Here is a 16046-nt window from a genome sequence, read left to right as displayed (position 1 = left end):
GTCTTCAGAACAAGGTGCCACAGTTTCACAGCTTACCAGTCATTTGATCTATGAACTGTGGTTTCTTCACCTATGAAGTTGGGAGAAAAACACCTGCTTCTGGGATCATTGTGGGGATTGGCTGGGACAACACATGTGCCAGCCCGAATCCTGGAACAAAGCAGGCTATAAGGACTCCACTTTCCCCACCCTCTCCCAGCTTTCAGAACTGCTTTCTCACCCCCAGTGTTCTGCCTCAACTAACTTACCCAGAGCCTCTCTCGTCTGTCTGTCTTCTGTCCCGATGGCATTCCTCTCCTCCCTGGGTGCAGTGTTCTACCACAGTGATTGTAACCTGCAGTAGCATTTACCCCAGTAAGGGAACGGTCTCCACCCAAGTGGGTGCACTCCACACACTACATTTGGGGTGACCTGGTCTCCACTCCATCAAGTGAAGGAGCCTGTTGGAAGAGACACTCAGGTGCAGTACCCCAGCCCCCAATGGACCCTGCTCCCCTTCGCCATTCCTCCTCAAGGCCTGACCCTATGTGTCCCACCTCCGTGAAATCTTCAGGTTTCACACCTCAGTGTTTTCAACTCTATGCCTTCTTTAGGATTCTAACTCACGCAAAGTAGAACTAAATCTTATGCCCAAATTCTGAAAGCAGACAAGATGGAAGTGTTAAGAACCAACACAGATAAACTCTAAATGCGTAAGGAGTGAAACTCGAATCTGGAATTGAGAAATGATCAGACATTCTAACCTACAGGTCGCCCTGTCCTCCGTCCAGCGCTGAGCTGGGGGTTACGGTTCGCCTCCATTCATCCTTATGCCATCAACATGCAGGTTTTCCAGAGTCCAGCTCCTTGCCCTTCAAACTAACCCTACCAAATGGGGCCCAGAATACCCAGGTGTGGACCATGGGGTCCATCCTCCATCAGGATGAACAGGAGGAATCGACATTGGTCAGAGAGGAGGGTGCATCACTCTGTATGCCTGAGGGGTGGTGATTTCCCTAAATCAGAGGTAGAACAGGGAAGGGCAAACTCCATAGACACTCCTGGGACACAGTCAAGCCCACCATGACACTTTTATTACTTTAATCAATTTCAGATTCAGTGGGGAGGAGCTCAGTCTGCAGGGAAGCTGAGAGAAGGGACAGACATCCAAGTAGGAAGGAGATAAAAGAAGGTGGAGAGAGAGAAACCCTTGAGGAACACAGACTGGAAACATGTTAAGGAACATCCAAGGAGAGGATGAAGAATGACTCAGGATGCACTTTTGGAGCTGGTCTCAGGAATCTTTTTTCTTAACCTGAGGAAAAGAGGACATTGTCAGGGTGCCAGGGGTCACCGAACAGTACGAGTGGGTCAGAGGAAGCTGACTCTAGGGCTTGATTTCGGGTAGAGCTAGTTGATTCTCCCCATCCTCTAAAGCTACATTCTAGATGACCTCGATGTTGTCCCCTGTCTGGCAGCCCCACTATAACTCCATTGAGGTGCCAGGACATGACTCTGAGACCCCCTCAGTTACCCTTCATGACATTTCACCCTCTCCCTTCAATCACCTGTCCCATCCTGCCCTCGTCCTTACCATGGCCATCAGCACCAGGGCGCTGACCAGCACAGCATACAGGGTGGCCTTCCCCAGCAGGATCTCATAGAGGATGGTGGCAGACAGGACCCCTTGCTGGTAGGACGCTGTTGGCAGGAAGGGAGAGCAGGTAGGCACCTGTGAGCAGGGATCTCCGGTCTCCTTGCCCACGCACCACCCACCCTTCCATGCCCCACCAGGGTTCATGGGGTTTGCATTCTCTGGTTCCAGAGCAAAGACCATGGGAGATGGAGACAAAGGAGCAGGGGGCCACTTACCCGAGGTGAGGCCACAGTCTGAAAGAAAAAAGGGGGAGGGAAATGGATGAGAGAGTCCAGCTTCAAAAGCAGATTCAAAACTAAGCCAGCCTTCCTCAGCCCAACAGCTGGCAAGGTGCTAACTCTTGCCAACAACCACGTGAGCTTGGAAGTGGATCCTCTCCAGTTGAGCCTTCAGAGAAGACTCCAGCTGTGGCTGACACCCGACTGCAGCCTCCTGAGGAAGACGAGCCAGCTCAGTTATGCGCACATTCCTGACCCATCAAAACTCTACAATAACAAATGTGTGGGATTTTGAGCTGCTTCCAAAAGAACCAAGAAAAACAAAAAACTAAGCCAGACTTGTGTCAGCACAGACTCCCAGGCTCAGGGCAGCCTCTGGTCAGAGTCCCAGCAGCGCCTTCCTTCTGTTTTGGCGATGTGGCCACAGCATCCTCGAAGGTCATGGAACATGGCAGCAGTGAAGGGGATGAGGACCCACTGCTCAGACCCTGAGCTGTGCAGGCGCGTAGGGAGGGGGACCTTTCAGCACAGCTGAGTTGGGCTGACCATCTGGCATGTGGGGGAGGAAGTAGCCCGAGGTGCCCTGTCCTCCCTCACGGGGGGCTTCCCACACCCTCCCGTTTATTCTGCACCTAGTCTCTCTGCTCTCCTCCCTGGACCTCCCCCTCTGTCTGCTCTGCCTCCCTCCCTGCCGAACCCTCCCGGAGCGGCTCACCTGCTCGGCCCCGGACCTCGGCACTGATGGTCTGGGTGACGGGTTTGGGCCTGTCCTGCTTCCACTCGTCCTCGTCCGAGAGCCCGTGGAACCAGGCTTGGCAGCGGAAGAGGTTGCGAGGGTTGTACCAGAAGCTGGCGGAGACCCTCAGCCGGCTGCTCAGACAGTAGCTGGAGTCGTTACGGCTGGGGTCCTCCTTGTGTGGCTGAGGGTCCGTGCTGACCCCCGTCTCGACCTGCTTCCCGTTCACCCACCAGCTCAGCTCCACGTGGTCGGGGTAGAAGCCCGTGGCCAGGCACACGAGCGTGGCCTTCTGGGTCCGGGAGATCTCTGCTGCTGACGGCTCGAACACAGCCACCTTGGGTGGGGTCACCTTGCTCAGGTCGTCTGGAAGGGAGAGGGGGTTGGGAGCACGGGTGCCCGGAGGGCCGGCTGTGCGTGTGAGTTGGGGGCTCAGGGAAGGGGGCCACGGTGTCATCGTAAAAGGAAATCACGTGGTAGTAGGTCCTGGTTGGTTGTTTGGGGGTCACCACCCGCTCCTCTGTGACTGTGCTCCCTCGGCCTGCCTGGCCTTTGTATTGACCCTACGACAGCCCTGTCTCCTGTGTCCCCAGCCCCTAAGGTGGCCTTACAAATGGCACTGCCCAACATTCTGCGTAATGTCTCTTCTTTCCCCTTATTTGATTTCTTATCCATCAAGAAAAGCTCACCTGTCTTTTTCTCCCCATAATATGTAGTAGTTATTTAAATAGAGCAGTGGATTGGAGGCAGAAGAACGGAATTCAAAGCTTGGAACTGACTCTGCCCACCAACATGACTTTAGACAGTCTCTCATTGTCTCTGCATCATTTTTCCTGACTGTGAAGGGAGAATCCCAACACCGACTGTCCAGCGCGGGGGTGGAGATGAAATGATACAAGGGTTCAGAAAGCCCCTGCCCTCAGCTGGGTTCCTTGTATGTGAGTCTCAGGGGTCGAGGAGTAAAGGGGATTTGGGGCTAAGGGGGTCATTTGGGGGTGGGGTTTTCTTCAGATGACTGTATACAGGTGGCATATTGGGGGGCACCACGTGAGGACAGCCTTTTGTATTAGGGTGCGCTCATGAGAATGGGAGGTTTTCTTTCTTTCTGCTGCTTCAGCGGGTCATCCTAGCCATTCCTCTGCCTCCAGGTACCCCCGAGTTTCCTCAGCTCAGGCAGATAGCCATCCCCCTGTGTTTCAAATGCAGGCATCTTCAACCTTCTTTGTCCCTTTGATTCCACGTGTTCTACTTCACCCTACCAGCAAGCTTCCTCAATAGGCATGAGATCATCAGAGCAACTTCTGCTCTCAGCTGTCTTGCTGCAACTAAGCCCCTGGTGCGTGGCGTCCTCGAGGGCTCCAGGTGAAGGCGGTCCAGTTAATGCCCCTGCGGCCTTTCCATCTGGCTGGCTCACTGCTTCTCGGCCCTCCTACATCCCTGTTATTCTGCTCTTTGCTTTTTATCGATTGTTTTGTTTGTTTCTGAGCAATTCTGTTAAAAGGAAGACAACTCACTCTAAAGAGATCTAGTTTAGGCTGGAAGATGGAGAAAATGTTCTTCTAACCGACTCTTCACATTTCCCTGGATGTGACCTGACTAGCGGGCTGGCTTCTTGGGTGTGTGACCTGTGCACACAGATTCATTTTTCCGAGGTACTGGATCATTAAGGGGCCAGGGCTTGGGACCCAGATTTACCTGGTTCTGAGGTCTCCTGCTTTTCTCCACCCTGGCTGATTACAGAAACCCAGCTTTCCTCTGGGAACAAACACTTCAGCTGATCCTCATTGGCTCCATCTTAATTCGCCTAACTGCAAGCACCCTTGCTGTTGTCAAATCATCCAGGTAAATATACTGGTATTGAGGGTTTCTTCCCCTCTGGAAGCTCAATACTCCCACAGCAGGTGAACTTTAAGGTCCTTTTCCAGCACAAAGAGCCTAAGATCCTCCAGGGAATGTTCCTCAGCTCACAAGCAAAGTATCTGCATTTTCATGTATGTCCTGCCCCACCTGGCTGTTTAACCTAGAAGATGTGGTGTGAGGAGGGAGATTTCCAGCTAGGGGATGAGGGGGGTACGTTTGGTGAGTAAATCCACCCAGTGGCCCAGGTTCCCATCTAGCCCCCGTGTGCTGTACACACAGCCTGGCCCTCAGGGGTCTGGGGCTTAGGAAGAGAGGAAGAGGTTTTAAAGCTAATTTCAAATCTAAACTTCTAAACAGTAAATCAACAAACCCCGCTGATTTTCTCTCCCTCATGCCTCGTGTTTCTCTCTCTCACTCTCTGTTCCACACTCTTGTTTGTCATCCTTTTTCTCCTGTGTTCAGTGGAAGCCTCCACCTGCACCTCCCAGGAGCCGGCTGTGCAGGGGGCCGCATCCTGCGCTCATCCCTGCTTGTTTCTGCCCCTCGGGCTCATTCTCCCCTTTGCATCAGCTACACCCTCCTGCCCTTCCCCCAGCCCAGATTGCCCTCCTCGGTCTTTTTCTCCAATCAAGCAGCTCTCAGAGTCCCAGTAAATCCTCTTTCTCCAATGCTCACCCTGTCCCTAAATATCTCAGAAACAAAGAGACCAAAGCCCCCCTTTCCCTCTGTCTAAATTCCCGTCCCGGGATTATCCCTACCCAAAACCCTCCCCACCCAATATTCCCCACCTCCCTTGCAGAGTTGACCCCCAGATGGACAAATGGACACGCGCCCCAGCTCCAGCCCGCAGCACCCATCTCTTGGGACCCCCCAGGAGCCGGGCTGGAAGGAGGGGAGGCATCCAAATCTTACCTATGACCGTAAGCCTGGTGCCTGGGCCAAAATACTGCTCATAGGAGCACAGTGAGAAGCCCCGCACTCAAACCCCCGCAGCTCCAGGCCGCTCCCGGGTCCCAGCGCCCCGCTTCAGTGCTGCGAGGGGACCAGGTGCCCGCGGCCGCCCCGCCCCGCGCTCGCCGCCTTCCATCCCGCCCCGCCGTCGCTGCCGGGCCCGCGGACACTCACCCACCACGGTCAGCCGGCTGCCGGCCCCGAAGGGCAGGGCGGCGCCTGTAAAGCACAGCCCCGGGGCTCCCCACCCAAACCGAGGCGCGCCGCCCGAGCTCACCTAGCACCAGGAGCCGCGTGCCCGGCCCGAAAACCGGGGGAGAGTCACGGCCCCCCAGCGCCGCGCAAAAACCCGCCGCGCGTCCCGCCCCGTCCCCGGCGGCAGCGTCCCCGCTCACCTAGCACCGACAGCCGGGTGCCCGCGCCGAAGTACTGAGTTTCAGTGCTCACAGCTTCTGGGCTCAGCACAAAAAGGGGTCCCGCGGCCCTGCTGGCGTCCTGAACGCCCCGCTCCGCTAACGCCCCAGGGCACCCCGCTCACCTAGCACAGTCAGCCGGGTGCCCTCGCCGAAGAACAGAGGGTCGTTGCTCACAGCCCTGAGGCCCAGGACAAAAACCGCCGCTGCGCTCTCCTGATGTCCCAAACTCAGCCCAGGTCCCCACCGACCCCGAGCACAGCCCCAAATGGAGATGGGCAGCAGCCCACCTCTCTCCAGCCCGCCCGAACGAGCGCTCAGGGACCCCAGCTGCCCTCCTTACCCAGCACAGTCAGCTTGGAACCATTGCCAAAATACAGCTCGGTGTTCACACAGCCCTGGGAACTCAGGCACAAACTTAGCCTTCCCTGAGAGCAGCCCAGGAGGGTCCAGCGTCCACTCCCCAAAAGCCAGGATTCAGGAGGTCATCCAGGCTGGGCAGCCCATCCTCCCTCCCCCCTGGAGCAACCTTCTTACTTAGCACAGTGAGCCTGGTCCCTGGCCCGAAGTGCAGCTCATTGTAGGAGCACAGTGGGAAGGGGCTACCAAGAATTCCTCCTTCTTCCCCTCCTCCCCTGGCACAGACTGGGACCACCCTCCTTCTCCCTGGCTTCTCTCTTCCCACCTCTCTTCAGAACTAGCTGGACACAGAAATCTGGGCCCTGCCTGAGGTCATCCCCCATTTGCAGACAATGAGCTTGGCTTGGGGATTTACCGTGGTTGTGAAATTGGAAGGGGTATTTGTGATGGAGATTTTGCTGGACTGGGAAGTGTTCCAGGCTAGACCCGCCTCTTACTACTTCCGTGACCTGCAACCTCCCTGGCCTTCGTTTCTGCAACTGAAAAATGGGGTCATATCTTCCCCACAGCGTTGTTGCGAGTGCTTAACAAATTACACACCTGCAAGTACTTTGTCAAAAGGCAAGGTTTGTGAAAAGCACAGAATCATGACTCCACTTTGTGGCTTGATTCTTCGCTTTCCTGGAAGCTGAGTGTGGAGCAGGGAGGGGCAGAGGTGATCACGGAGTCCGTATCCCTGCGAGATCACATCAGGGACCCGCTCAGGAGATCTCTCCCAGCTACTCTCCCCATGCAGGAGCCTCACCCGGGCAGTTGGAGCTATTTTCTGAGGCTGGGCTTTTTGTAAAAGCCCTTCCTCTAACTGAATCATCGTGCCCCCCCGAAGTCCCCACAATGTTACACTATGAAACAAAAATGTCCTCTCCTATTGTCCCCCTCCCCTAACGACTGTGCGGAGGCAGGAAGTGCAGGTGGCAGAGCTTGGTCTGATTGAGTGGGGTGGGAAAAAAACCTGAGTAATCGAAAGTGGGGAGGGGCTTGGGGAATGTTAGGGTGCTAGTGGAGGGGGAAGGGGACAGAGAGGCCCCTCCTGGAACCTACGCCACCCTGAGGAGATCTCCTATGTCATCAGGGCTCCCCTCTGGGACTCACTGTGCCCACCTGCACAGACTGGCATTTATAGTGAGGCACGTGGGAGGAGCATCCCTAGAGCAGGGGATGGCAACTCAGGGCAGGAGGACACACAGCCTGGAAAGCTCTGCGATTCCCCATTGCTTCCTGAATAGGGTCCGAGCTCCTTTCCCTTCATTAGTCCACAGACACGAAATGCACATCTACTATATGCCAGGCCTCACGCTGGTTGCAAGGACAGAGTCCACTCTCAAAGCAGGAAGCCCCAACCTGCCTTTTCAGCCTTGTGACTTCCATCTTGGACCTCGCAGACCCGCTGAGCAGAAGTACCTGACCCTGTAGTTTCATATCCTCTTCATACATCCGACTATCACGACCTCTCTCCCACATGGCTGAGACCGGTTCTTCCTTTGAAGAACTGCCACCGTCTCAGACTCTCCCCTGATGGTCCCCGTCAGAAACCTCTTGCTAGCCTCTGCCTGCATTGTCGGAGACAGATCACCTTGCTATTGCAAGCATCACCGTGTGTGTTAACTTTCTATTCATGAATTATCCCCCTATGAGCAGGGAAGCTTCTTGGGGACTGTGACCTGGATATCTTTGTTTTCTTGAAGGTTACTAGCAAATGTTGCGATGATATGTGCTTAACGAGTAGGTGCCTCTGCTCATGCATGCATGTAGACATACGTGTTTGTGCATGTGTGTTGGTATAGGTGCAGACACCCATGTTAGAATGCACGCAGAGTTCCAGTAGTGGGAGGAGGCTGTGTGCTGCAGGCCTGTGTGGGGGGTACAGATGGCTGTTCCAGGCAGCCCTTAGGGTGGTATCTGCTCCTGCATTGGGTCACTTTGGGCAAACTCATTGATTCATTCATTTCTTTAAAGAGAATTTATTGGGTTAGTACACTGAACCAAGGTACTGTGCCACATCGCAAGGGTACTGTAATACCACACAACCTGGTCCTCAAGGAGCGGACCTTCTAGTGGGGGTGCCAGACAAGGAAAGAGGTAGTTTCCATCAACTGTGGTCAGTGGCAGGAAGGAGATGCACACAGGGTACTGTGATAGCAAAATGCAGGGAGAATTTCATCCATTTGCATGGAGTAAGGGGCAAAGATCCTCCAGAGGCGGCTGCTTGCTGGGGAAGACGGCACCGTTGAATCCGCAAGGATGGGTGGGAGCGCACATGAGTCATTCCAGGTAGAGGAGTGCAAGATGGCCTGAGCGCCAGTGACTCGGGGGTTCAGGGTGACGGGAGTGAGGGTGAGTGTGGATAAAGTGGTGGAGGACAAAGGTGGGTCTTTTATGCCATCCTGCGGACTTTGGGTTACATCACCATGGTGACAATGAGACAGTAAAGAGCTTTGGAAGGATTTCTAGAAATACCAACAGGGCTGATCCTTGGTTTTAGGGAAACTGATTTTGTATCCTCTCAGGACTGATCAGGGCCATATTCACACACATTTAATTCACTAGAGTGAAATTTATATCCAGCTTCGTAACTTAAACTGGAAGGTACATCTGATAATGAGAATAGATAGTAATTTCTCTTCTTCTCACCTGGAATCACTCCTTGGTGATGGAGAAAGCTGAGTAGCGCCCTCAGGGAGACAGTGGAGAGAGCGTGGGTGACGCACATGACACCCAGCTTTGGTGGCCGTGGGGACATGACCACTCAGCAAGTGGACACAGCTCTTCCTCAGAGCACCTTTGTCCAGGTAGGACAGAAATTTCCTATAGACAGCATCACACCTTTTTCTAGGTTGTTCCAGAGTAAGCCTCTCTCTTCACCAATCACACCCTTTCACGTGTACTTGAGTTTTGCCGGCAGTGTGGAGTAGTACCACCCACAGGCTGGGTCCCTTGACCCTCCTACCTGAGGGGCCTGCACTTTCTTGAATGCCTCTTGTTTCCACCCTGGCTGGAGTCACATGGGACTTCAGAGATGGACGGAGGAGATATCTAGGCACTCACAAGGCAGACTCAAGCCAGATCAGGCCATTTTTATTGGTTGAATCCGTTCAGGCCCGCCAGGGTCCCCCTTGGGCTAGGGAGATTTTGGTCATGAGTGTTTGGGGGGCATGCACACAGGGGTAGATACTGGGGTGCGTAGAGAGACGAGAGCAGCTCTTCTGAAGCACTGGGTAGGAATGGAAAAAGCAGAATTCACATCAGGGCCATAACAGGCTGGAAGCTCCTGGCTCCACCTCTAAGCTGGCTTCAGGAATCCTTTCTCTTGACCTGAAGAAGAGAAAGTTTGGGGGTTACCAGGAGCCAGCAGTGCTGGGGACTGAGAGGACGTAGGGTTTCCCACTGACAAGACAAATAGCAGGGTTCCCCTAACATCCATCATGTTTTCAGGTGACCCCAGTTTCTCCTTCACAGCATGGTACTTGCATTATGATCCCAGATATAAGTGTCTTCTGAGGCATGTGGGTGACTCCCCCCTTTCCTCTCTGCCCATTCTGGTCCCGGCAGGGTCTCTGTGTTCTTGGGTGTCAGTTGCTGTGTTTCAAGTGTCACCTCCAACCAGCCGGCCCCATCCTGCCTTCGTCCTTACCATGGCCATCAGCACCAGGGCGCTGACCAGCACAGCATACAGGGTGGCCTTCCCCAGCAGGATCTCATAGAGGATGGTGGCAGACAGGACCCCTTGCTGGTAGGACGCTGTTGGCAGGAAGGGAGAGCAGGTAGGTACCTGTGAGCAGGGATCTCCGGTCTCCTTGCCCACGCACCACCCACCCTTCCATGCCCCACCAGGGTTCATGGGGTTTGCATTCTCTGGTTCCAGAGCAAAGACCATGGGAGATGGAGACAAAGGAGCAGGGGGCCACTTACCCGAGGTGAGGCCACAGTCTGAAAGAAAAAAGGGGGAGGGAAATGGATGAGAGAGTCCAGCTTCAAAAGCAGATTCAAAACTAAGCCAGCCTTCCTCAGCCCAACAGCTGGCAAGGTGCTAACTCTTGCCAACAACCACGTGAGCTTGGAAGTGGATCCTCTCCAGTTGAGCCTTCAGAGAAGACTCCAGCTGTGGCTGACACCCGACTGCAGCCTCCTGAGGAAGACGAGCCAGCTCAGTTATGCGCACATTCCTGACCCATCAAAACTCTACAATAACAAATGTGTGGGATTTTGAGCTGCTTCCAAAAGAACCAAGAAAAACAAAAAACGAAGCCAGACTTGTAGTCAGCACAGACTCCCAGGCTCAGGGCAGCCTCTGGTCAGAGTCCCAGCAGCGCCTTCCTTCTGTTTTGGCGATGTGGCCACAGCATCCTCGAAGGTCATGGAACATGGCAGCAGTGAAGGGGATGAGGACCCACTGCTCAGACCCTGAGCTGTGCAGGCGCGTAGGGAGGGGGACCTTTCAGCACAGCTGAGTTGGGCTGACGATCTCGGATGTGGGGGAGGAAGTAGCCCGAGGTGCCCTGTCCTCCCTCACGGGGGGCTTCCCACACCCTCCCGTTTATTCTGCACCTAGTCTCTCTGCTCTCCTCCCTGGACCTCCCCCTCTGTCTGCTCTGCCTCCCTCCCTGCCGAACCCTCCCGAAGCCGCTCACCTGCTCGGCCCCGGACCTCGGCACTGATGGTCTGGGTGACGGGTTTGGGCCTGTCCTGCTTCCACTCGTCCTCGTCCGAGAGCCCGTGGAACCAGGCTTGGCAGCGGAAGAGGTTGCGAGGGTTGTACCAGAAGCTGGCGGAGACCCTCAGCCGGCTGCTCAGACAGTAGCTGGAGTCGTTGCGGCTGGGGTCCTCCTTGTGGGGCTGAGGGTCCGTGCTGACCCCCGTCTCGACCTGCTTCCCGTTCACCCACCAGCTCAGCTCCACGTGGTCGGGGTAGAAGCCCGTGGCCAGGCACACGAGCGTGGCCTTCTGGGTCCGGGAGATCTCTGCTGCTGACGGCTCGAACACAGCCACCTTGGGTGGGGTCACCTTGCTCAGGTCGTCTGGAAGGGAGAGGGGGTTGGGAGCACGGGTGCCCGGAGGGCCGGCTGTGCGTGTGAGTTGGGGGCTCAGGGAAGGGGGCCACGGGGTCATCGTAAAAGGAAATCACGTGGTAGTAGGTCCTGGTTGGTTGTTTGGGGGTCACCACCCGCTCCTCTGTGACTGTGCTCCCTCGGCCTGCCTGGCCTTTGTATTGACCCTACGACAGCCCTGTCTCCTGTGTCCCCAGCCCCTAAGGTGGCCTTACAAATGGCACTGCCCAACATTCTGCGCAATGTCTCTTCTTTCCCCTTATTTGATTTCTTATCCATCAAGAAAAGCTCACCTGTCTTTTTCTCCCCATAATATGTAGTAGTTATTTAAATAGAGCAGTGGATTGGAGGCAGAAGAACGGAATCCAAAGCTTGGAACTGACTCTGCCCACCAACATGACTTCAGACAGTCTCTCATTGTCTCTGCATCATTTTTCCTGCCTGTGAAGGGAGAATCCCAACACCGACTGTGCAGCGCCGGGCTGGAGATGAAATGATACAAGGGTTCAGAAAGCCCCTGCCCTCAGCTGGGTTCCTTGTATGTGAGTCTCAGGGGTCGAGGAGTAAAGGGGATTTGGGGCTAAGGGGGTCATTTGGGGGTGGGGTTTTCTTCAGATGACAGGATACAGATGGCATATTGGGGGGCACCACGTGAGGACAGCCTTTTGTATTAGGGTGCACTCATGAGAATGGGAGGTTTTCTTTCTTTCTGCTGCTTCAGCAGGTCATCCTAGCCATTCCTCTGCCTCCAGGTACCCCCGAGTTTCCTCAGCTCAGGCAGATAGCCATCCCCCTGTGTTTCAAATGCAGGCATCTTCAACCTTCTTTGTCCCTTTGATTCCACGTGTTCTACTTCACCCTACCAGCAAGCTTCCTCAATAGGCATGAGATCATCAGAGCAACTTCTGCTCTCAGCTGTCTTGCTGCAACTAAGCCCCTGGTGCGTGGCGTCCTCGAGGGCTCCAGGTGAAGGCGGTCCAGTTAATGCCCCTGCGGCCTTTCCATCTGGCTGGCTCACTGCTTCTCGGCCCTCCTACATCCCTGTTATTCTGCTCTTTGCTTTTTATCGATTGTTTTGTTTGTTTCTGAGCAATTCTGTTAAAAGGAAGACATCTCACTCTAAAAGAGATCTAGTTTAGGCTGGAAGATGGAGAAAATGTTCTTCTAACCGACTCTTCACATTTCCCTGGATGTGACCTGACTAGCGGGCTGGCTTCCTGGGTGTATGACCTGTGCAGTCACAGAGGACCCCACACTTAGAAGGGCCCCTTGTTGACTTAATGTGCTGCTGTCACCATTTTGAAATTCTAAGTAATTTTTAGCAAAAGCCCTGGGTGTTTCCTTTGCAGTGGTTCTGCTGCCCAAGAGGTCTGCTGCCCCACCCTGCATTTCCCACCGTGCTGATTACTCACTCCTCTGTCCCTAGGTCTTTACTGGCCGCCCAGGTAATCTCCTAACTTCTCTCTGCTGTGCAGCTCTATCAGGCTTTCTGCCCCCAGCCTGGTTATTCACTCTCGCCTCAAAGCCCCTGACCCTGGGGTTCAACCAGCCCTCCAAGGGCACTATGGAATCTACTCCTCTGACCTCCTCACCCAGCAAACTCTCAGCCCCTATTGGAAAAAGTAAAGATGCCTTCTGAGCCACATGCGATGGTCCCCATGATGGTGACGTGATGGACAGAATGATCGGAAGCCAGACCGTCCTTACACCCTGAAGCGCTGACTACATGCCTCCTCCATGATGAGGGCAAAGCCAGTTCTCCCTCCGTGTTTGCGAGTCCCTGTGGGGTGCGGGTCGGCTTGCCCACGTAGGTGCACGTGTGTGTCCTGGTGAGCTTCTGTTGTGTGTGCTTGGAGGTGGGCTGAACTAGCCTCAGGCAGAATTCTGAAGTTTATGGGTCCTGTTCCCAGCCTTCCTGCCCATTAGCCACATGCCGAACCTGCCCCTCCCTTGGCACTGGGCTCCCCTCCCTTGCCAGTGGCCACCTAGCGGAAGGGTAGGGAGGGGACCACTGGATTACAAGAGGTTTCCTGGATACTCTCCATGTAGCTACTCCTGTAAGTCTCACATCAGATTTAGCAGTAGGTATTGTTGATGACCTTGTATAGAAGAGAGGATGTTCCCACAGATTCACTTGACCAAGGTCACCAGATCATTAAAGGGCCAGGGCTTGGGACCTAGATTTACCTGGTTGTAAGGTCTCCTGCTTTTCTCCACCCTGGCTGATCACAGGAACCCAGCTTCCCCTCCAGGAACAAACACTTCAGCTGAGCCTCATTGGCTCCATCTTAATGAACCTAACTACAAACACGTTTGCTGTTGTCAAATAAGCCGGTAAATATACCAGTTTTGAGGGTTCTTCCCCCTGAAGCCTCAGTGCTCCCATCACCAGGTGACCTTTAAGGTCCTTTTCCAGCACAAAGAGCCTAAGATCCTCCAGGGAATGTTCCTCAGCTCACAAGCAAAGTATCTGCATTTTAATGTATGTCCTGCCCCACCTGGCTGTTTAACCTAGAAGACATGGTGTGAGGAGGGAGATTTCCAGCTAGGGGATGAGGGGGGTACGTTTGGTGAGTAAATCCACCCAGTGGCCCAGGTTCCCATCTAGCCCCCGTGTGCTGTACACACAGCCTGGCCCTCAGGGGTCTGGGGCTTAGGAAGAGAGGAAAAGGTTTTAAAGCTAATTTCAAATCTAAACTTCTAAACGGCAAATCAACAAACCCCGCTGACTTTGATTCTCTCCCTCATGCCTCGTGTTTCTCTCTCTCACTCTCTGTTCCACACTCTTGTTTGTCATCCTTTTTCTCCTGTGTTCAGTGGAAGCCTCCACCTGCACCTCCCAGGAGCCGGCTGTGCAGGGGGCCGCATCCTGCGCTCATCCCTGCTTGTTTCTGCCCCTCGGGCTCATTCTCCCCTTTGCATCAGCTACACCCCCTCCTGCCCTTCCCCCAGCCCAGACTGCCCTCCTCGGTCTTTTTCTCCAATCAAGCAGCTCTCAGAGTCCCAATAAATCTTCTCTTTCTCCAATGCTCACCCTGTCCCTAAATATCTCAGAAACAGAGACCAAAGCACCCCCCCCACCCAACCCTTGCCCTCTGTTTCTGTTCCAGAACCAGGAGTACCCCATCCCAGGCCCCTCATCCCTTGCAGAACTGACCCCACAGACGGACAACTGGCAACACAGCCCAGCTGCAGCCCTCCCCACCCATCTCCGGGGACACGGTGGGCTGCGAATGGAAGGCAGGCAGACAGCCAAATCTCACCTGTGACCGTGAGCCTGGTGCCTGGGCCGAAATACCGCTCATTGGAGCACAGAGTCCCAGTCCAGCACGCAAACCCCTCAGCGCCCAGCCACTCGCCCTCCGGGTCCCAGCGCCCGGCTCCAGCGCAGGGAGGGGACCAGGTGCCCGGGTCCGACCTTCCAACCCGCCCCGCCGCCGCTGCCGGGCCCGCGGACACTCACCCACCACGGTCAGGGGCTGCCGGCCCCGAAGGGCAGGGCGGCGCCTGTAAAGCACAGCCCCGGGGCTCCCCACCCAAACCGAGGCGCGCCGCCCGAGCTCACCTAGCACCAGGAGCCGCGTGCCCGGCCCGAAGTACAGGGGCTGAGTCACGGCCCCCCAGCGCCGCGCAAAAACCCGCCGCGCGTCCCGCCGCGTCCCCGGCGGCAGCGTCCCCGCTCACCTAGCACCAGGAGCCGCGTGCCCGGCCCGAAGTACTGAGTGTCAGTGCTCACAGCTTCAGGGCTCAGCACAAAAAGGGGTCCCGCGGCCCTGCTGGCGTCCTGAACGCCCCTTTCCGCTCCTAACGCCCCAGGGCACCCCGCTCACCTAGCACAGTCAGCCGGGTGCCCCCGCCGAAGTACTGAGTGTTTTGGCTCACAGCCCTGAGGCCCAGGACAAAAACTGCCGCTGCGCTCTCCTGATGTCCGGGACTCAGCCCAAGTCCCCACCGACCCTGAGCACAGCCCCAAATGAAGATGGGCAGCAGCCCACCTCTCTCCAGCCCGCCCGAGCGAGCGCTCAGGGACCCCAGCTGCCCTCCTGACCCAGCACAGTCAGCTTGGAACCATCCCCAGAATACAGCTGTGTGGTATCCACGCAGCCTTGGGACCCAGGAGCAAAGTTTGCCTTCTCAGACAGCAGCCTAGGAGGGTCCAGCGCGCACGCCCCCAAAGCTAGGGTTCAAGGGGTCATCCAGCCTGGGCAGCCCATCCTCCCTCCCCCCTGGAGCAACCTCCTTACTTAGCACAGTGAGCCTGGTCCCTGGCCCGAAGTACTGCTCACTGTAGGAGCACAGTGAGAAGGGGCTACCAAGAATTCCTCCCTCTTCCCCTCCTCCCCTGGCACAGACTGGGGCCACCCTCCTTCTCCCTGGCTTCTCTCTTCCCACCTCTCTTCAGAACTAGCTGGACACAGAAATCTGGGCCCTGCCTGAGGTCATCCCCCATTTGCAGACAATGAGCTTGGCTTGGGGATTTACCGTGGTTGTGAAATTGGAAGGGGTATTTGTGATGGAGATTTTGCTGGATGGGGAAGTGTTCCAGGCTAGACCCCGCCTCTTACTACTTCTGTGACCTGCAACCTCCCTGGCCTTCATTTCTGCAACTGAAAAATGGGGTCATATCTTCCCCACAGCGCTGTTGTGAGTGCTTAACAAATTACACACCTGCAAGTGCTTTGTCAAAGGGCAAGTTTTGTGAGAAGTTTTATGATTATCCCTCTTTAACGTTTTGATGCTCCACGTTCCTGGGAAGCTTAGTGTGGA

General features: G+C 55.3%; 2 gene segments (V, D, J or C); both read right to left on the bottom strand.

Annotated features, from left to right (window-relative positions):
• Window positions 1-1046: 1046 nt before the first annotated feature.
• Window positions 1047-6291, bottom strand: LOC101339728 (T cell receptor beta constant 1-like; the record flags this gene model as incomplete). The annotated part of the segment is given in 6 exon segments: window positions 1047-1294; window positions 1574-1680; window positions 1852-1869; window positions 2570-2956; window positions 5940-5995; window positions 6158-6291. Coding segments are annotated over 6 exon segments (723 nt in total), but the record flags the coding sequence as incomplete, so codon positions are not given.
• Window positions 6292-9293: 3002 nt separating this feature from the next.
• The window catches only part of LOC117313628 (T cell receptor beta constant 1-like), a 62105-nt gene continuing 55352 nt past the window's right edge, over window positions 9294-16046 (bottom strand). Inside the window, 4 exon segments of the C gene segment in view lie at window positions 9294-9546; window positions 9866-9972; window positions 10144-10161; window positions 10863-11249. Coding sequence covers window positions 9526-9546; window positions 9866-9972; window positions 10144-10161; window positions 10863-11249 — 533 coding nt within the window.

Source organism: Tursiops truncatus, chromosome 9 (assembly GCF_011762595.2).
Source record: "Tursiops truncatus isolate mTurTru1 chromosome 9, mTurTru1.mat.Y, whole genome shotgun sequence".
NCBI lineage: Eukaryota > Metazoa > Chordata > Mammalia > Artiodactyla > Delphinidae > Tursiops > Tursiops truncatus.
Note: the sequence above shows the minus strand (reverse complement) of the source record. Positions and strands in the feature narration are given on the sequence as shown.